The 18,818-nt window shown below is 44.3% G+C and overlaps 1 protein-coding gene across 3 annotated transcripts in view; it reads right to left on the bottom strand.

Annotated features, from left to right (window-relative positions):
• The window catches only part of FNIP1 (folliculin interacting protein 1), a 67,058-nt gene that overhangs the window by 33,991 nt on the left and 14,249 nt on the right, over positions 1-18,818 (bottom strand). For 2 of the 3 annotated variants that reach the window (XM_051631209.1, XM_051631211.1), the window contains exon 2: positions 3,995-4,121. In XM_051631209.1, coding sequence (XP_051487169.1) covers positions 3,995-4,121 — 127 coding nt within the window. Of the gene's footprint in view, positions 1-3,994; positions 4,122-11,365; positions 12,016-18,818 lie in introns of those variants that run through there. The other variant, XM_051631210.1, reaches the window with a different exon arrangement.

Raw genomic sequence — 18,818 nt, 5'->3', positions numbered from 1 at the left:
CTTTCTTTCCTCCTTCCTCTTCCTCATGGCTCCTGACACCCTTTCATCCTCCCTGGACTCCACACCTTCCTCTAGCCTGATTTCCTGATTTTCAAATCTTAAGCTTCTTGCATGCCCAGCTCTCTCCAGTCAAATCCCAGATGGTAACTGCCATCTTGTCCTAAGTCACCAGTGGGCAACACAAAAAGCAAACTGAGCAGATTAACAAGAGGGCTAACCCCTGTCCCTCAGCTCATTCAGTCTGCTCCAAGGAAAGACCTGACACAAGGTTCCTCTTCCCAGCTTCTTCTTTGGTTTACTCCTCACTTCTCCCTTGTGGCACCATTTCTGTGGCATCCTTATCCCAGACAATTGCCAGCCCTTGAAGGAAAACTCCTCGTGCTCCAGCTGTCCTGTGCACGCTGACATATATGGTGACATAACTCATATGCCTCACAGCAGCAGGACAGTAGGACACAACACAGGCTGCACTTAAGGTTAGTGTGAATGCTGAGGAGCCAGGGGGCAGAAAAGGCAAGAACCAAGGCAGAAAGCTCAGCACTGGCTGGGCCACCTGGCCTCTGCACCTTAAAAAGGAAAAGGAACTGCTTGTTGTGCCTGATTTGAAATTCAAACCAGCCCCTGTATCACAGCTCTTGGAGCAGGACACTTGTGTTCACACACGGCTCCTGGCTTGGGGACTTAGCCCAAACCACGGGGGTGAATGAGAGAAGAACCTTGCACAGCCCCCAGGCACCGTGCAGGGAGGTGAGAGGGGCTGGGGGCACACAGGAGCAAAAGCAGGTGGGAAGGTGTTGGAGGAACAGGGGCAGACAAGCACAGAAATCAGCCTATTGGAAACCAGTCATGGGTTGTAATGCTGTCACCTGCAAATCAAGGAATTCGGTCTCATTAGTAACGAGACGCTTACCAGTGTGAGGAACAAACTCTGAAGTAACAGCAGATCAAACCCACAAGCTTGGCCATAAAGATACTCTGATACCCCAAAATCCAAGAGATGCGGGTGTCTGGGGGTGGACCCAGGCTATTTAGTGAAGGCACCAGTAATGTCTTCCTCTGGTATCACACACTGCCCTGGCACACTCAATATGCAAATGCCAGTTCTGATAGATTTGCTCATGACCCAGTGTCACAGGGCTGGAAAGAGCAGCCACCCTCTCCAGGGATACGCCGGCAGAAGGCAGACAGGGGAGTTACCCAATTTTTGGGTGCTCATGAGGCAGCAGCCCTTCAGCTCTGCTTACAGAGCCCAGCTGATCAACAGCCCATCCCCTGGAAAGCCAGGGAAGAACCTCTCCTGCTCAGCACTTCAAGACCCAGGGAAAACATCACTTCTGTGCAATTAAAATATTTTCATGGCCACACTGAAAACTCTCAGCTGCCCTCTGCCTGTCTCTGTGCATCACCCTCCCCAAATCCTTATCTAGTATTTAGTTTTACTGAAGACATGAAGAGGCTGATTCAGTATCTAATGAAAACACAAAATCCTTACTTGTCTTACAGTCCTGTTTTCCTCACTGATAATATGAACCTAGTAATGCTTTAATAATTAGAGCCCAGCTTGGTGTGAGCACAAAGTCTGCAGCTGCTGCTCATCAACAAGTCAGAACCTACTGGTTTATTTCTTGAAAGGTGAGTGAAAAAGTTTGCTCTGATGCTCCTTAAATTTTATAACCATACCTTCCCTTCTAGAATTCAAATGACTGAGCCATGCTCAGCCTTGGTCCAGCACACAAAACTCCTGACATCTGTAAAGACTAGATACATAAAACAGAGCATCTCACCTTGCTGCAGGCATACAACTCTTAAATTAGAATTGCTTTCACGTCTCATAAGCAACAGAAAATAGGAACTGAAGAGCACAGCAACATAAAGCAAACTGAAACCCTCTCAGTTCTCTGCATTAGACTAATTAGACTTTAACCAGAACAGTCTGGCCACTGCTTGGCACCCTTGCAGATCTCCCCCCTAGTGTTATTTGTAAATGGAGAGGTATAAATCACATTAGGAAATGTGGGGGGGGGGAGATGCAGAAAGCTTTGGCTTTTGTGGGGTGGTGAACAGATACCCTTTCAGAAGGGAGAGTGCCCAGCCCACACACGTCTTGCTGCAAAAGGGCAAGAGTGTCTTGGAATGTGCTTAGAGCCAAGATCTGGCTTTGTATAGGCAGGGTGTGTCTCTGTTAATGAAAATCATGATAAAGAGCGAGAAAAATAAACAATGCAATTCCTTGAAAATGGCCAGTTCCTACTGCTCACTGCACAAGCCTGTACTGAGCTCCCAGCAAGCTGAGCCCAGGACTCTTCGGCACGTTTTTACCTGCTTAATGTTTCTGCTATTGCAAAGCTTTGTTTTACGAGGGAAGTTTTGCCTGACATGACATTATCTGAGTGCTGCAGAAAGCAGATACCATAGCAAGCAAATGCTTCAATATATTCTCTTCCAAAGTCTCCTAATAGCACAAAAAAAGAAATATATCAAGTTACTAGAGATGAGTACTGGGCATTTCAAGCACCCTGGGAACAGTCCTCCTCCACCAGTCTCACACACTCATTTCACAGAGATGGGCAATACAGCTATTTCCCCCTCAGCAAAGAACAATAAAGGAGAGATTAATATGGAACTGTATTAGCTTCATTATCAGCCATTTATTCTGTTGCTGTTGAGCTGCCCAGTCAACAATCTTTCTGAAATAAACCAATGCAATGAAGTTTGCATGTTCACTGTGCAAGTACAGATCTATCTGATAGAGGCTTAAGGCTTTCAAGAAATCAATTGAAATATGGCAAGAAGATTAACGCTGCAACATTTTTTTTTATTAATGAAGTAATACTTTATAATTAATGAAGTAATAGTAATAAGCATAGCCAGCAATGCATACCAATAAACCACTTCTAAAGATCTCTTGTCTTTAAAAACCTGTTTTCTTGGCAAGCAGACCTAGAAGAACAGGAACTTATAAATTATAAAGTCGTTCTAACAAGTTAAAGAGAAAGATGGATTTTGTTCAACATTTGTGAGACTTGCTTTACTTCACAAATTCTCAAAAAGAACTAGGAAATTGGCACCTTGACTCATGGCTATAAAAGTGCTAAAGGAATCAGTGGAGAAGCTGGATGTTGGTACCTGACGAGACATAAACTGTCTCCCAGAGGTTAGGATATGAGGACTTAGGAAGCACTGGGGATGAGGCACATCAGGCTGGCAGGATTCAGCAACAGGCTGGAAGAGTGTACAAAGCTGGAAGAAGAATCTCCTGGCTAGACTCCAATACCCAACATGAAAACCAGGGCTTGGGGCTAACATGCTGTTTTGTGTACTTCTGCTTACAGAACTTAGCAAGTCCTAGGGGTAGAAGCAACTGGGATCGTAAATTTCAGATCATGCAGTGCTTTCTGCTTGCAGAGCTTCAAATACTTTGCAAATGCTTTCAGAGATGGTGAGAAGGAAGTTCAAAGCAGCTGAGTGTCCAGCCTCACACAACCACTCACAATAGCACTGTGGCTAGAAGTTAATCTTCTGGCCAGAGCCCTTCGAAGGAAGTATCCTCATCTGACTGCATCCATTTACAGTTTCAATTAATAGATTACCACAGACTATGCCAAAAGGAAAAACAGGCTAAGTTTTCAAGTAACTTTGTGTGAAAAACTTGTCTGCAAAGCACAGAAACGATGACTGGCAAAAACTAACCCAACAGGACACAAGAGGACACAGGACCAGCATTGCTGGCTGCAGCCCTAGCAAGGAAGCCTTTTCTCTGCAAGAGCAGAAAGCAGAGGAGTCCAGGAACACAGAGATCACTATAGTATTTAAAGCTGTCAAGAGTGTAATCATTGAAGCCTGAATAATTTGCAACTTCAGTGGCATTTAAATATAGTCCTGCATACAACCGACATTTAAATGATAATGTGAACAAACCAGAACATTTGTGATTTCTCAGTCTTCCATTTGAGAAAACATAGACTATAACCACGTAAAGCAGTGAAATACTCACCGACACGGAAACATCCTCTATCTTTCTTTTAGCACTGGAGTCAAATAAGACATTCCGTCCTCTTCTCTCGCAGTCCTGATACACAATCAGTCGGATCTGACTTGGGTCAAACTCCGGCAAAGGCCAGCTTGAATTAAACAAGGAAAGAGCAGAAAGATCAATTACCACAACTCTTTATGACACCGTTCTTTCTACATTATCTGTATATACAACTTCATTAAAACAAAGTCGAGCAAATGCGATGCCATTTCATCAAAGCCTTTGATCCCACAGCCAGAACAATGCCTTTTGTTTTCTTCTTTCCCCTACACTTGCCAGATAACACTGGCATAAAGGCCACCCATCCACTCCAGCCCCAAACAATGATTGCACAGCATTACTAGCTCTTGTGCTCTGCCTTGTGATTTTAATGCTTCCTTCAAGCCCCAGCTTTTTGAAATCAAAGTCATAAAAGACCTCAGCTTTTGTGTTGAAAGACAAACAAGTCCCTCATCACTGCAAGCACTAGCTTGAAAGCGTTGATAATTCAAAGGCAAAAAGGAACAAGGTGCATATTCACGCTGGCTTCTCCCTTAAGTCATGAATTTCTGCATTTGCAGTCATGTGTTCTCAGCCTCCTGAGCTGGCAAAGCATTGCACCCCACAGCTGAACAACTGCTCTGTGCCTTTCCTGCCCTTCTGCAGCCTTCACAAGCACTGGAGTAACACGTGTGTGTACAACTGCAGTATTATAAACTGCAACGTTCAGACTGATTTATATGCCTTGATGCTGGGGAGCAGAGTCACGTGCAGCTTGGTCCTGGCTATACACTCAGGTCCTTGCTACATTCAGACTTAGGAATAATCTCCACTTAAGCCACTGTGATTCCAGGCCGTGCTGCTGCACAGGTCAGCAACACACACAGCAGTCCCCATACACCTATTCCCAAGATGGATTTGCAGACAGAAACAAGGAAAAGAGCTTTCCTGAGCCTCTGCCTTCCCTTGGAAGTTCTTGGAAGATAGGCAGCAAGACGCCTGCTACTATCCATGAAACCAAAAGGAATCATCTTTCAGCTAGTTACGAGCCATTTCCTAGATAAGTGAAATTCTATCTTCCTTATCCTTGGGTTTTAGGCAAGCAGTGTCAGCATGAAACCCCAAGAAGTGATAAACGAGGCCCTGGAACTTTCCAGCCATTAATGAAGGATACAGGCTCCCAGTTTACAAGGAAGAGATGTGCATTCATCTCAGCAAAAAGGCACCCATGAGTGATAATATAGATTGCAGTAAACCTGGCATGTCAGACTACGATAATTTTTCCTCTCCTGTGGCCCTCAATCCACCAACCAAAGGGCTTCCCTCTCTGCACCCATGCTTTATGTGATCAGTACACTAACAACAATTTGTAACCCAACAACTTCTTTAAAAGGTCACAGGAGAGAATCAATTTGATCACCAAGGCCATGCTTGCCTATCAGAAGTTTTTAATTATAGATTCACAGCCTTTACAAATAGAGTAGTCCCAGAGAGGTGAAACTAAGCACCAAGACTTACAGTTACTCAGTCTCTTGAGAGAGGAAATCCATTTCCTAATCTGCTCAGCCCACCATTTAGCAACAGGAGAGAAAAACAGAAGCTGCAGAGAAGATAGTGTGCAACAAATGTCAAATGCAACTTATTACAAGACAAAAGCTTGAGCAACTTGAAACTGAAATAACCTGATGTCTAGGTTTGGGGGCAAAGAGCTGCTCACGCTCAGTGTTTGGGCGCCAAAAGCCAAGCATCATCCACAGAGGGACATGTGTACACGAGGAGCAGACTGAGCAAGGTCTGCACCAAAACCCAAGCACAATGACAAACTCAGAGCAGAGCCTACATTTACCAGGGGGTCAGCTCATGAGCCCCATCTTGCATTTCAGAAAATACAAGAAGACAACCCCCACATGGTTCCATGTATTGTTGGAGTGTTAATCAACTGAGAGGTTCAAAGGCACCAGAGCTGGGGACTTGTAAGAGCCTGACTTGGGCTAGAGGTGAGGAGGCAAGTGAGACAGCTGGAGAAACTGGCTTCCCGGAGAAACCACCTCCTTATATTGAAGTGAAATCAATGGAAGTCTGGAAACCCATTTTGTTTCCAGATAGGCCACTGGGGTTACTATAAAGCAGCAGTGTGTGACAATAACAAGGAACTGCCTGCCAAAAAGGTGCCATCTCTTGCTCCACCCCTCCAACCCATTGGAGTTTCCTTCACACTCAGACAAAAGTGTGTCTTCCGTTACCTAGTACTTTTGATATTTGACTTTGAAATTACTGACAAAGAAGGGCAGTAGCTGTTCCAGATCTTAGGAAAGTCTACTTATAAAAAGCTCCAAGAGCAGATTACACACTAAGAGGAGAGAAAGCTAAATATAAAACTCTTGCTGTATTCAGAAACATACTTGATCAAGGTAACAAGAGCTTGTTTACTTCTCAGCTTCTCCACATGACATTTTCTCTAGACAAGCATTTAGTAGCTATTATCCATCATAATTTGTGATAATTCCAAAGAAGCGTTATCTCTGTTACATAATAGAGTCCTTAAGCACATTTCAGCCTTGCAAAAACATTCCCTGGCAGTAACGGGCCACTTCCCAAACCAGAAGAAACTTTAAATAGACCTGGGGGAAAGTTCATTTAGACAGACAGTAAACAGAGGGAGACTGGCACCCCCGACTCACCCCCAGCACCTCCCAGCCAGGAGGAAGCAGGACACAGTCACTTTTCCTTTTGTTGTTAGCAGCTCTAAAATACCATGACACTTAATTCCTGGGTAGATTATCCCCAGAAACGTACACATTCCTGGGTGCAACACACGGGGCACCTTCTCCAAACAAATATAACAGGGCAATACTCCAGTGCTGCTCTTCAGGCAGATGAAAACTGACCTAGATCTTGTGAATAAAATTAGTCCTGTTTATAAATGGAAACTAACTTTGACATTTAACTGATGTTTTCTTGAGATTTTTATAGGAAAACCAGGAGATGTTGAATCAAACGTTCTCGTGATGTTAATGAGAGGTGAGTCTGTCTCCTACACTGTTCTGGAAATGACAGTTCTCTTAATGAGGACTTTTTTCCTGTGTGACCTATCTACCACTCTTTGATCTTTCCTTGAAACTGATTATATTTAAAGAAACTAAACAAAAACAAACTCAGAAGAAACAAACACAAAAACCACCACCAAAAAACCCCCAACAATCTTCTCGCCAGTGAAACTGTGATTTTGCAGCACAGCTGAGACATGCATCAAGCAAGAGAAGAAATACTGAGAAATTCCTTCTGAGCAGGACACCAGCCCTGTGGAGATCTCCACCACACAAACAGTGGTTCTTCTAGAATGAGATGTTCAGAAATACTTAGATGAATACAATGAAAACCATTGATGTGTAAATACTCCAGAGGGCTGGAGCAGCTCTGCTCTGTAGACAGGCTGGGAGAATCGGGGGCTTTTAGTCTGGAGAAGAGAAGGCTCCAGGGAGACCTTAAAGCACCTTCCAGTACCTGAAGGGGCTCCAGGAAAGCTGGGAAGGAGTATTTACAAGTGATGGGATGAGGGGGAATGGTTTTAAATTGAAAGAGGGGAGATTTAGATATTAGGAAGAAATTCTTTCCTGTGACCGTGGTGAGACTCCAGCCCAGGTTGCCCAGGGAAGCTGTGGCTGCCCCATCCCTGGCAGTGTTGAAGGGCAGGTTGGATGGAGCTTGGAGCAGCCTGGGCTGGTGGGAGGTGTCCCTGCCCATGCAGGGGGTTGGAATTAGATGAACTTCAGGGTCTCTTCCAACCCAATCCATTATCATTCTGTGTGAGATGTTTCAGAACCAAATCACATAAAACCAGATCTTGCACAATCACAGACTGGTTGAGGTTGGAAGAGACCTCTGGAGGCCATCTGGTCCAACCCCAGGCACAGATGCTAATGCAAGTTAGAAAGCACAAAGGGAAAGAAATAGTTTGGGACAGAAAGGTAAACTTCCACATGAATAATGATTAAATTATCAGAAACTAATACTAATTAAAACAAAGCCTGAAAAAATATATTCTAATGTATGTTCACACTTAATCCCTATGATTGTTCAGCTCTTCTCACTCTTTCACCCGTTTTGTTCTCCTGCCTTTTTTTTTTTTACATTTAAGTAAGAGTATTATTTGTAGGTTACATGTACAGACCTATTACACACTCCTGACACCTCTAGTGTGAGATGCATGGCAATGCAGAACTCCAGATTCTCTCTCTAAGGATGGATTTTCCCATGTGTTTAATTCCTGGAGTTTATTACTGCCATAGACATTTCTCACCAAGAGGTAACTGAACAGCTTTAAATTGGCAGCACTACGCTCTGTGCAAGTTTTAATCACTGAAACTACAGACACAGAAATCCTTCATTACCACTCCACCAAGTAAAATCCAAGATTTTCCCCTGTAAGCAAGTACCTTCCTTCCTCCTTGTTTCCACTACAACATGAACACCACTTCTTCATTACGAGTTTAGCTTAATGCTATTTTTCATCCTGCCTGAGACTTCACTTTTAAAACAATTTCATAGTAACACAGCTTAGGTAGTACCCAATTACTTTTTAATAATTAACACAGATGTTTTAGAAGTCTTAAAGCAACAGAAGCAAACTGATGGAGGCACTAAGCAGGTAGGAATTGTAAAACAGTTTGTTAAAAAGTAAAGTTTCTCAAAACCAGAATATGACTAATCATTGAAAATGTAAGCTGAAACTATCAGTCAAACTATTGTTTTCCTACATCATGTTACCCATCGTTATAAAAACTGCCTGGTGATGAATCACTTCCAACTATTTTTAAATGCATCTACGCAAATGATATTTATAGTTTATACTAGCTTATCTGTTCTGCATGTTTTTCATGTTAGCACCTTTTTACAAGGCTGCTGGGAACAACCAGGGCAGAGCAGACAGCAGGCCCACCTTGCCCTCCTCATGGGGCTCTGCATGGAAGGAAACATCCTCCTTTCCTCCTGTTAGATTAGCATCAGACAGAGGCATCCTCAGGGCTTATCCCCAGCTCCTGCAGATGATCCTCTTGTCCTATTGTTGTTATGGTGGTGCTTAGACCCAGCCAACTTCTGCACAAGTGTTGGACAGAAAGACTGTCCCTCCCTTGCAGAACCTGCACTGCAAATATGAGCCCGTTCCACTGGGTGCACTGGGATATTTCAGATGCAGATTATCTCCATGTTCCACAGGGATGTGCACTCCCAGCAAAGCACACTCACCTGTACGTGTACACCTAGTAATAGTTAGGATCCTGCTTCGTTATGCAGAAGGGTGATCAGAAGCAGAAGGAAAATGGCCCTTGACTAGTCCAACCATCATACCATATACTTCTTACCTGTGCCTGAGATGCTTTTTCCAACAAGGGATTCCCTTCTCCTGCCCAAATTCCTCTGTACATTTCTATTATCTGCTACTAGGGTTTTTTTTTCTTTGAGCTTTGAGAAGATGTAACACAAATTGAGTACATGTGACACGTTCTATGTATTTTAATACCTTCTTACTGCAATTCTGTAACTTGCTTATTACTTGACCATTATTGTACTAAGACAGCTGTGTAGGCCGTTCTGAAAGAGCACAACTAATTTGGAAGCAATGAAAACAGCCATGTAGGGCACATTGAAGATGCTTCCAGCCTTCGAAGACAGCCCATCAGTAGAGCCTTTTTTGAAGGGGCATGGGCAGGTTAGTTAGTTTTTAATAATAACACCTGAAGTGCCAAAGAACTTCTTCAGGATCGCTGTGATGAGGATGATCTAGACTGCATGGCTGACTTGCAAAGCTGGCATTTTCAGTGAGAGATTCCATTTACATGCTGGTGACATAACATGACCATCAGGCTGTGAGGAGGAAGAAGATCCCTGAGGCTGGGAAACCACGGGGTCTATACTTAGAAAAAATGTTGCAAGATAATTGTCTTTCCAAGTGCTGAGGTCACATCAGGGTTGTGTGAGCGCTGTGGTGAACGCCTGCTGGTTCTGCAGAGAAAACCAGCGACTGTGACTTGCCCGAGGCCCCAGAGGGAGCTGGTGAGGATGGGATGTGAAGGAGTTTGCCCAGCACCAGGGGCCACGCTGCCTCCATCACACCGACCTCAGCTGGGCTCCACATGAGGCAGCAGACCTGGACCCCCGGGGAAGCCTTGGAGGAACTGGCAGAGTTGATGGATCACCTCAGGGACAGCCACTCACCATGGGTGGCTGCTCCTCACCCTTACGTTTTTAAGGTTTACCACAAGGAAACAATGTTTCTCAAAAAAAAAACCAACACAACAACAACAACCCCAAACCAAAACAACATAAGGCCAGCCACCCCCTTTCATTTCCTGAAGGCAGGGGACACGTCCCCAGGCACTGCAGCACCGCAGAGGTCAGCTCCACGCTTCATCTATAAATCTGCCTTGTTCATTTACCAGCTTAGCAATCCTCACCTTGAATAACTGCACTAGTTGAGCTCCAGGAAACTTCTGCTGCTTATACTAAGCACATATTGTACACTAGGCACATATTCAGTCAGTCAGATATTTCACACTGAGTATAATAAATTTGGACCTAAACTTCAATTGGCTTCCAAGGTCCTTGGCTCTAACTCTTTAACTGTAAATGAAGCTGACTTTAGTTTGTTTTCTTTTTTTTTTTCCTTCTACCAAGTCACTTGGCTCTCATTAAGATACCTAATTTAAAGCCTAATGTCTAATACATGAGCCAGATGCCTTTCTACAAGCAAAAAGACAATATATACACATTAGGTACAGTCTAGTCAATACATTAATCATAATCTGGAACGTGATATTGAAAATAAGTAGGTTGGAAGGTTTTGTTAAAGATGTGTAGCATGTTGAGTAACTTTGCAATTTAGCCAGCTTCAGAATTTACAAGTAGCATTAGTAATTTCAGAGAGTATTTTGGCACTACTTCACATGTCTAATTTCAAAAAGTACCTGTAAGCTTTTAGCTGATTTAAGCACATATATGAATGCAAACATACACACATACACACACACAAGCTCTGTGCTCTTCTGAAATACCTGTTTTAATAAAACCACACACAAGCAAGACACAGCTCCTCTCAGTTAAATTCACTAGAAACAAACACGATGTTTTACATTATCCAGGTAGACTGCACTTCCCGTCGCAAAATTACAACAGATAGAACCAACCCAGGGAAAAAAAACCCCACATTCGTGCCATTTAGCAAATAAGAAGAACCATTAAAAAATTAAACCTCTAAAAGCTTGGTACGTCTGGAAAAGAAACCCTTTCACCACCGCGAAAACATTAAGCTTTCAAATAATTAGAATAATCTCAAGAACCGTGCAGTGACTGTACCTGGGAAGCATCTTTGTCCCCCGAGCAGTTCCACTTTTCAAAATCCCTAATAAACTCCTGTTGTGCCCGGCTGCCAACTCAGGTTAATAATAGCAATGAGCCATATTCATCCAAAACCACAAGACTGTCAGGTGACATATCAAGAGGTCTGAATTTAACTCAAACAAAAGACTCTCCACGCTGCACCGCAAAAGGCTTAATCCTGGCAACAGGACGACACAAGCCCCCGGCGGGGGCTGCGGGCCGGGGCAGGGGGCTGCGGGCCGGGGCAGGGGGCTGCCTTGGCGCTGCCCCGCGCTTTCATAACCCCAACCCTGCCCCTCCAGCCTCTGCCACAGCCCGCGGCTCCTGCTCCAGGAAATCCCGCCCGTCTCTCCCCCCGCTCCTTTGTCTCTTCCAGTGTCTTCGCGCTGCAGCGGCGACCGAGCTAATTCATCGCGAAGCTTAAACGCTGCCTCGGCAGCTGCCGGAGCGTGCATGTCAGTCCCATCTTCCCTCCTCCTCCTCCTCCTCCTCCTCCTCCTCCAAGCGAACGCGGTCGGACTTGAGTCTCCTGACCCAAGTCTCCCGGCAGCAGCCGGGGCAGGGAGCGGGGCAAGGCGAGCCGGGCTCCTTCCCTTCCCTTCCCTTCCAGCCGCTACCCGCCGGGCTGGAGGCAGCGGTGCCAGCCATCACGCGACAGCAGCGGGGCCACCTGCGGCCGCCATCCCCTGCCGCCCTGCGCCACATTTCCCCGGCGGCACGGGAGGCCCGGGCGGGGCGGGGGCTCGTCCGAGGGGCGAGGGGCGAGGGCCCGGGGGCTCGGGGAAGCAGCGCTGCTCCCGCTGCCCTCCCTGCACAAGCTGCGCTGGCAGCACGGCCAGGCGTCTTGGTGGGGCAGGGGAAGCATCGGGAACGTGTGGACAACCGGCTGGCAATAAACAGGGGGATCTGGGGGGGGGGGGGGAATAAACATCTATAGCCGTATCTATATGAAATAACCCCCAGAGAGAAACCCTGACCGAGCCGAGACCCGTAAACACAGGTTTCACGACTGCTCCTGTGGCAGCCCATGGCAGGAAGGCTGCCCGCTACCTCACAAAAGCAGAGCCTGATATTTAAAGAACCTTTTTTTTTTTTTTTTTTGGTCTAAATTGTGGGGGAGGAGCCAGAGAGATGGACGGGGAGGTGAAGAAGGAACTGAGCATCCAACAAAGCCATGCACGATAAAAAAAAAAGACACTAAATATTGCCACAACCATACATGAGGCTAATAATTCATACTGCTAATTTTGTATTATCTTTGGTCAAAGATCAAGAAAAAATTTAAGGCAGAAGACTCAAGCATTGTAGCTCCTATTTCAGGATTTTTCCTTGTCTGAAAATCTACAGGTTCTGACAATATTTCAAATACAAACGCAGCAAAAAATCTATTTACCATCAGGACCTCCTGTTCCTCTACACAGATCACTTACTTGGTTCCAAATCCCAAGCCACTATCTTTTGTAACCATGAACGTTTGACAAGACATTTCTCATTTAGAAATGAAGAGCTGAGGACCCACACAGACACACATTATGGAGCTTCTCCCATGTCACTAGAGCCAGGAAACTCAACGGAATTACTCCCATGAGCAAAATGGGGCATGTGCTGTTTACAGGACCAATGCCTTAAAACCAGCTCTTGCCTTCCAAGCTGAAAATGCCAAGCCTTGGGAGTTGTAAGCAATAGCATTTGACCTCTCCTACCTTCTTCAGCTAGCAAAAGGAATGTGCTGAGCTCTTTACCTGTGTGGCAAACGCATCACTCTAAAGGTTACTGATGTCAAAAGTGACCTTTTTTCCTTAAGACATGCAATGGTGAGAAGTTCAGTCCAATGTATTATGTAAACATTTATTTACAGGAGTAACATCTAAGGTTTCCATTTTACCTCAGGGTAACCTGATGCATCTTAAAGACAAGTGCTTTGAGAGCAGACCCAGATTCCATCCAACAACTGACCAGGAAAAATATTAGAAGGAATTTCTCTTCACAGAGACAGACTCTGTGTCTTTATCCAGATCAGTGCATATTTATTGCTTGAGGAGGGACTTGAGATCCTCAGTGTTGGTTCAAACACAGTCACCATTCCCATATCAAAGAAAACACTTGAGCCTCTAAGGTTAAACATGCACTGTCCTTTACTCTAGGTGTATATTCAGGCACGGTGAATATCCTATTTACTGATCAGGAACAGAGGAGGTAGGATTTCAAAAACATCTGATTGTAAATTTCTGAGGACAGTGAGGTGTTCTGGCCACACCAGTATGTACCCATGGTATTTTAAGCCTGGGTCCAAGCCTGCACTCAAATCCAAACCTACTGACTGTCAACAGGAGCCACAAAGCCATGCTCAGAGAAGACTCAGGTTGCCCAGGGATGGGGGAACACAAGGCAGGTGTGCAGGACTGTAACCCACTCTGCTCGACTGACAGCAGCTTGCAGTGCAGAGGGCACAGCATTATTACCTGGCTTCAGAAAACCACTAAACAAGTTCAAAAAATAAAGTGATCAAAGCCTCCTGCCTCAGCCCAGCACCTTCCAGAGGGACACCAGGAGGCCACTTCAGCATCCGTGCACATCCCCTCAACTGCAGACAGGAAAGATGTGGGTGATGGTGTCCAACTGCATGCAAAAGATGAGGGTGCTATAAAAGCAATGAAATTCTTCATTTTTTTTCTCCACTGCCTTGAAGAGTTTTTTTTAGCCTTTCTCCTGAAGGAAGGCTTCCTTCACACATCTTGTAAACACACAAAACAAAGAGCCACTGAGCAAGCCAAGAAGTGTTTATTGCTTAGTAATACACAAAGGTAGGAGCTAGAAGCCACACTAGACAGAGAGAAAACCAATTTGAAATCTGACTAGAAATACATGGACACCGTTTCTCTACAAAATACTTGCTTTAGTAGGATTACCCCTGAACTAGACTTTTCAGTGCTTTCAGTGCATTTTTGTATCCCTGCATGAAAGAAATTCCACTGAATTTTTCACAGCTGGAGAGGACAAGTGGACAGTGCCAAGGCAGAACCCTCCGTATACAACTGGAGCACACACAGACACCTGCAGGCACCAGAGCCATGCACACCCAAACACAAGCCCAGCCAAAGAGCCAAAACCATGAGAAGAGATCACTGCAAGCAGCCTGCAGGTTTGTCAAAACCTAGGTCCCACTGTCTTGAAAGGAAAATAGATTTTTTAATACTGAAGAAAGTGCTTTTCATATTAAAATAAATAAATAATTAAAAAAATCAACAGAGAAGCAAAGTTTATAAACTTTCCATCCCCAGGATTATCACTAGCAGCAAGAGGTCTCATGACTGGTATAAACTGTCTCTCCGGGTGGTGTAAAGGAGCATCAGCATAAATATGAATCTGCCTGGGAGCATTCCTGGAGGGTGTGACATGGAACATTATCTTTCTTTTAAGACTGTGGATGCTAAGACCTCAGCAGATTGACTGTAATTTTTCAAGTCATGATAAAAGAACCTTAAAATAAAAATAACTATCAAGGTAAAAATCTGATGCATGGCTAAACTACTGGAACGTCAGTGTTTGTATCACATCTCCAATTGCAGCCTACTATAAATAAGACACCAAACAAGCCTCCATAATACCAACTGGTACTGCAAGACAACAGGGCATTTTCCCCCTGCCAAACAGTTATTTTATTGTGCACTCTCGGGTGTGCAGAACAGAATAATCTTCTGCGGTAGCTATTAAAAATAAAGTGTAAATAGCTCAGTATTGTGTGTGTTTAATGAAAAGTTGGCAAGAAAAAAGTTCCAATTCAAATTGCCTTTGCTGCACATAAACAGTTGGTGGAAAGAAATAATATTCTGAAGTCCTACAGAATCCTCTAGTGTAGCAGAGGAGTGTTGGGGGGGGAAGCCTTTTTTCCCCCCTTTATGTTGTGTAATTCTGGAGATGTCCAGATAGGTTCTTCAAGCCTTAAATCCACACATAAAAGTAACTTCAGGTTTCCATCCCCTCTTCAAAATGTGAACAACAATTTGACACTCAGGGACATGCAGCATCTATTTTTGCCCGCGACACGAGAGTTTCCAGCAGACAATAAAGTGAACTTGACTTTGAAAACCAGCATCTATGTAACATGACCTACCACTGTTGAGAATACTAATGTGATAAAAACATGACTGTTTCACAGTGCTAGACAGAAGAAAGCAAGCTCACAGGCTTGGATTTACCAGCTGCAAAGTTTATTGCTTAGGTTACCCAATGGTGAATTGCTGCTTTTTATTTTGGAGATGACAGACATTAATAGATGATACAATGAAGAGAAAAGAAGATGTAAGAGTCAAGGCTGACTGCAAGAACTGTTGCCATGAAAATGAAGACATCTTAGAAGGACCACTAGAGCTCCACTAGTGCTATCAATCCTAATAATAAACCCTTCAATGACTCCTGATGGAACAAGAGTATGTTGGTTGAGGAATCCTGACATTTTCATTTTTTTAATAGACAAACAGTGAATTCTCTGTATTTACCTTCAGCTTAAAGAGTCTTTAAGGCTTTTATTTTCACACTCTTCTGAGCAACTACGGGACTATGCCGGTTCTTTTCTTCTTTGTACACAATTGAAAACTGAGATTCTCAATACCTTACTTCAGGAGAGACAAACAAGCAAACAAGCTGCCAGGTGCATAAACAAAACACTAGTCCACTTTAGCTATGTCTGACATGCCATGTGATTTCTGCACCAACACTCAGTAAACACATCTAAATATGCATATTTTTTAAATCAGATAGCCGTATCAAGAAATAAATAAGTTTTTAAAGGTGAAAAGACCAGCATGTAAACAGCTGCATTTTTTAAATATCATGCTTTTTACCCGGTGAGCTGTGCAGCTGTGCTGGGGTGGGTGATGCTGTGCCCAGGGTCCTAGAGGCTGTGGATCCAACCCTGCTTTATCTGAAACCCACCGGCCTTGCAGCAGGCAGCCCAGGATGACCCCTGGTGGAAACCTTCAGCCTGGAAATATCGCACCATGGAGCACCCAAACCACTGCTGCCCTGGAGCCAGAGCAGTAAAACTGCCTGCTTGAGACCCAGGCATCTGCTGCACAGCCCAGCGTGTCCCACAGACAACCTGGGAGCCCACTGCTGTGTCAGGGTGGGGGGAGCCATCTGCTTACGCTGATTAAAACATCCTGCAGTCCTTGTTTCCTGATTTTAGATGGGGAAAAAATATTGCCTTGGTGGTGAAAGTCATACAGCATGAGCAGGCAGCATGGGGATGTGAGCATTCCTTGGCCGTGGGCCACAGCTGTGTAATTGATTAAGGTGGCTGCACTTGTGACTGAGTGATAATTGAGAGCCCAATAAATCTCCACCCAAGGATTTGCCACTCAGAGGAGGAAAGCAATTGCTGGGGACCCTTCGTCACGCGCTGCGAGTGGAAGAATTACAACTGATGCTAATGTTATCTAGAATCCCCCCCAGACCACTCCAAGGAGCTTACTGCTCTTCCTTGCCCAACACTCACATTTTCATCTAAATTACCAGGCATGTCAGATGCACAAGGACTACAGCTTCAAGCTTTCAGCTAAGTCATCCCCAGCACAAACTGAGATCCTTCCAATCGCTCAAGATTTTGCCCAGTACTTCCAAGCCTTCTCTTCCCTCTACCCCAGGTCTCATTTATCTGCACAGACAGCTCTGTGTTAGCTGAGGTTTACATGATCTTTTTTTCCCCCTGAAAAAAAAAAAAAAAAGCAAATCTGCAGCTGTTCAGGGTTCCTTGGAGAAGGAGGAAGACAGATGTAAGTAGTTATTCTCTAAAGATTCACCAAGATCAGTGCCTGAGCAGCATTTTACTCTGTCCCTCATGTGACTGTTTAATTAGGTGTTGATTCACTCAGTCATGAGACACAAGGAAACAGGGCTGCAATCCCTAACGTCAAAGAAAAAGTAATGCCTGTTCTGCCAGTTTCTGTATTAGCAAAGCACAAAGGGGACATCCAGTTCTGAGAAGCAAACCTCATGTTTCCCTGCCCATGAGCCAAACTATCAATCCCTTCAACCTTTCCATATGAGAATAAAGAAAGACACATGAATTATTTCAGAGGAGGATGCTTGTGAACTCCCCCATTTTCCTCCATGGTGAGAGCTGAGGCCAGCTAGAGCACTGGCAGTGCAAGCTCTCCAGCTGAGCTCTGCAAGCCCTGGGAGCAGGGTGTGCCCTTCCATCTGGTAATCCAGGTCCAAGCTCCTTCAGGATACCATGCTTTCTTCTGAGGCTGGTTTGTTTGCTTTTGAAAAAGAAGAATACCAACTGTTTTGCTATGGCTTTATTCCTGGTTGTTAACTGCATTTCCTAGATGCTTTACTATCAAAAAGCATTTCTGTTATGGGGTCTGGTTGCCATAGCAACTAGCTTTTAAAAATATCAAAGAAATGCTCAGCACATGGTAAACCAATTTCCCAAACTGTGTATATTTGTCATAGGAAAAGCTGGCGGACAATTATTTATATGTACTCAGTTCAACTGAGGTTTGACGTAGGGATAATCCCAAAATGCTGCTTTCAGCCCAAAGTCTGGTGTCCCAGAGGCCTACAGCAAACTCCAGCTTGCTATGTTACCAGGTCATTTATCTAGGCAGTCACATAAAATTAACAGAAATTAACAAATTATTACAAGTTTTCCAACAAAGGCCACATTTAAGCTCAGTGTGTCACTAAAATGCATTAAATGCCAAAAGCTTTTTTCCTAAAGAATATTGCCTTAAACCTCTGATTTGTAGCATTTTCAGCATTGTGTGTTTGTAATTGTACCCTCCTCATTAATGCAGATTTCACTAACAAAAATAAATTAGACTCTGGATCAGCAACTTGCTTATTTAAAACACATGCCTAAATTCTAAGCACATGAGCTGTTTCATTGGAAGCAATGAAACTACTTATATACTTAAAGTAAAGCACATGGCTTAAGCAGAGTGCTGACTCAGTCTTATTCCTCCCTCAGATTTCACCAAAAAGCCATCTCAGTTACACAGGGACAACTGCAAACTAAAGACAGAGGATGATTGTATGAACAAGTACAACAAATTAGTATCTGTGGAATGAAATCCCAGTCGGGCCTATCCACCCGTGATGCTCTTTTATACTGACATCCCAGGAGTGCTAATGAGAGATACAACCCCTGAACCCACAGCTGTCTGACACCACTGTGGTTGTCACTTGTGATCTAAGCATCCTCCAACACCTTCAGAAGTTGGATGCGAGGCTTGGCCCAGTTCTGCAACCTTTCTGCATACAGAGCACTTGTTTCCATGACAGTTCTGTGCCTGGGAGCCTTTAACCAATCCCCTTAGTTAGCCCTTAAAAACTACTAACCTGGATGTTCACTGCATTTAAAGACTACTGCCAGGCTCTGGACCAGAAACGATTAGTAACACTTTCACAGATCTGCCAAACA

Source organism: Apus apus, chromosome 13 (genome assembly GCF_020740795.1).
Source record: "Apus apus isolate bApuApu2 chromosome 13, bApuApu2.pri.cur, whole genome shotgun sequence".
Lineage (NCBI taxonomy): Eukaryota > Metazoa > Chordata > Aves > Apodiformes > Apodidae > Apus > Apus apus.
This window is presented reverse-complemented; position numbering and strand designations above follow the sequence as displayed.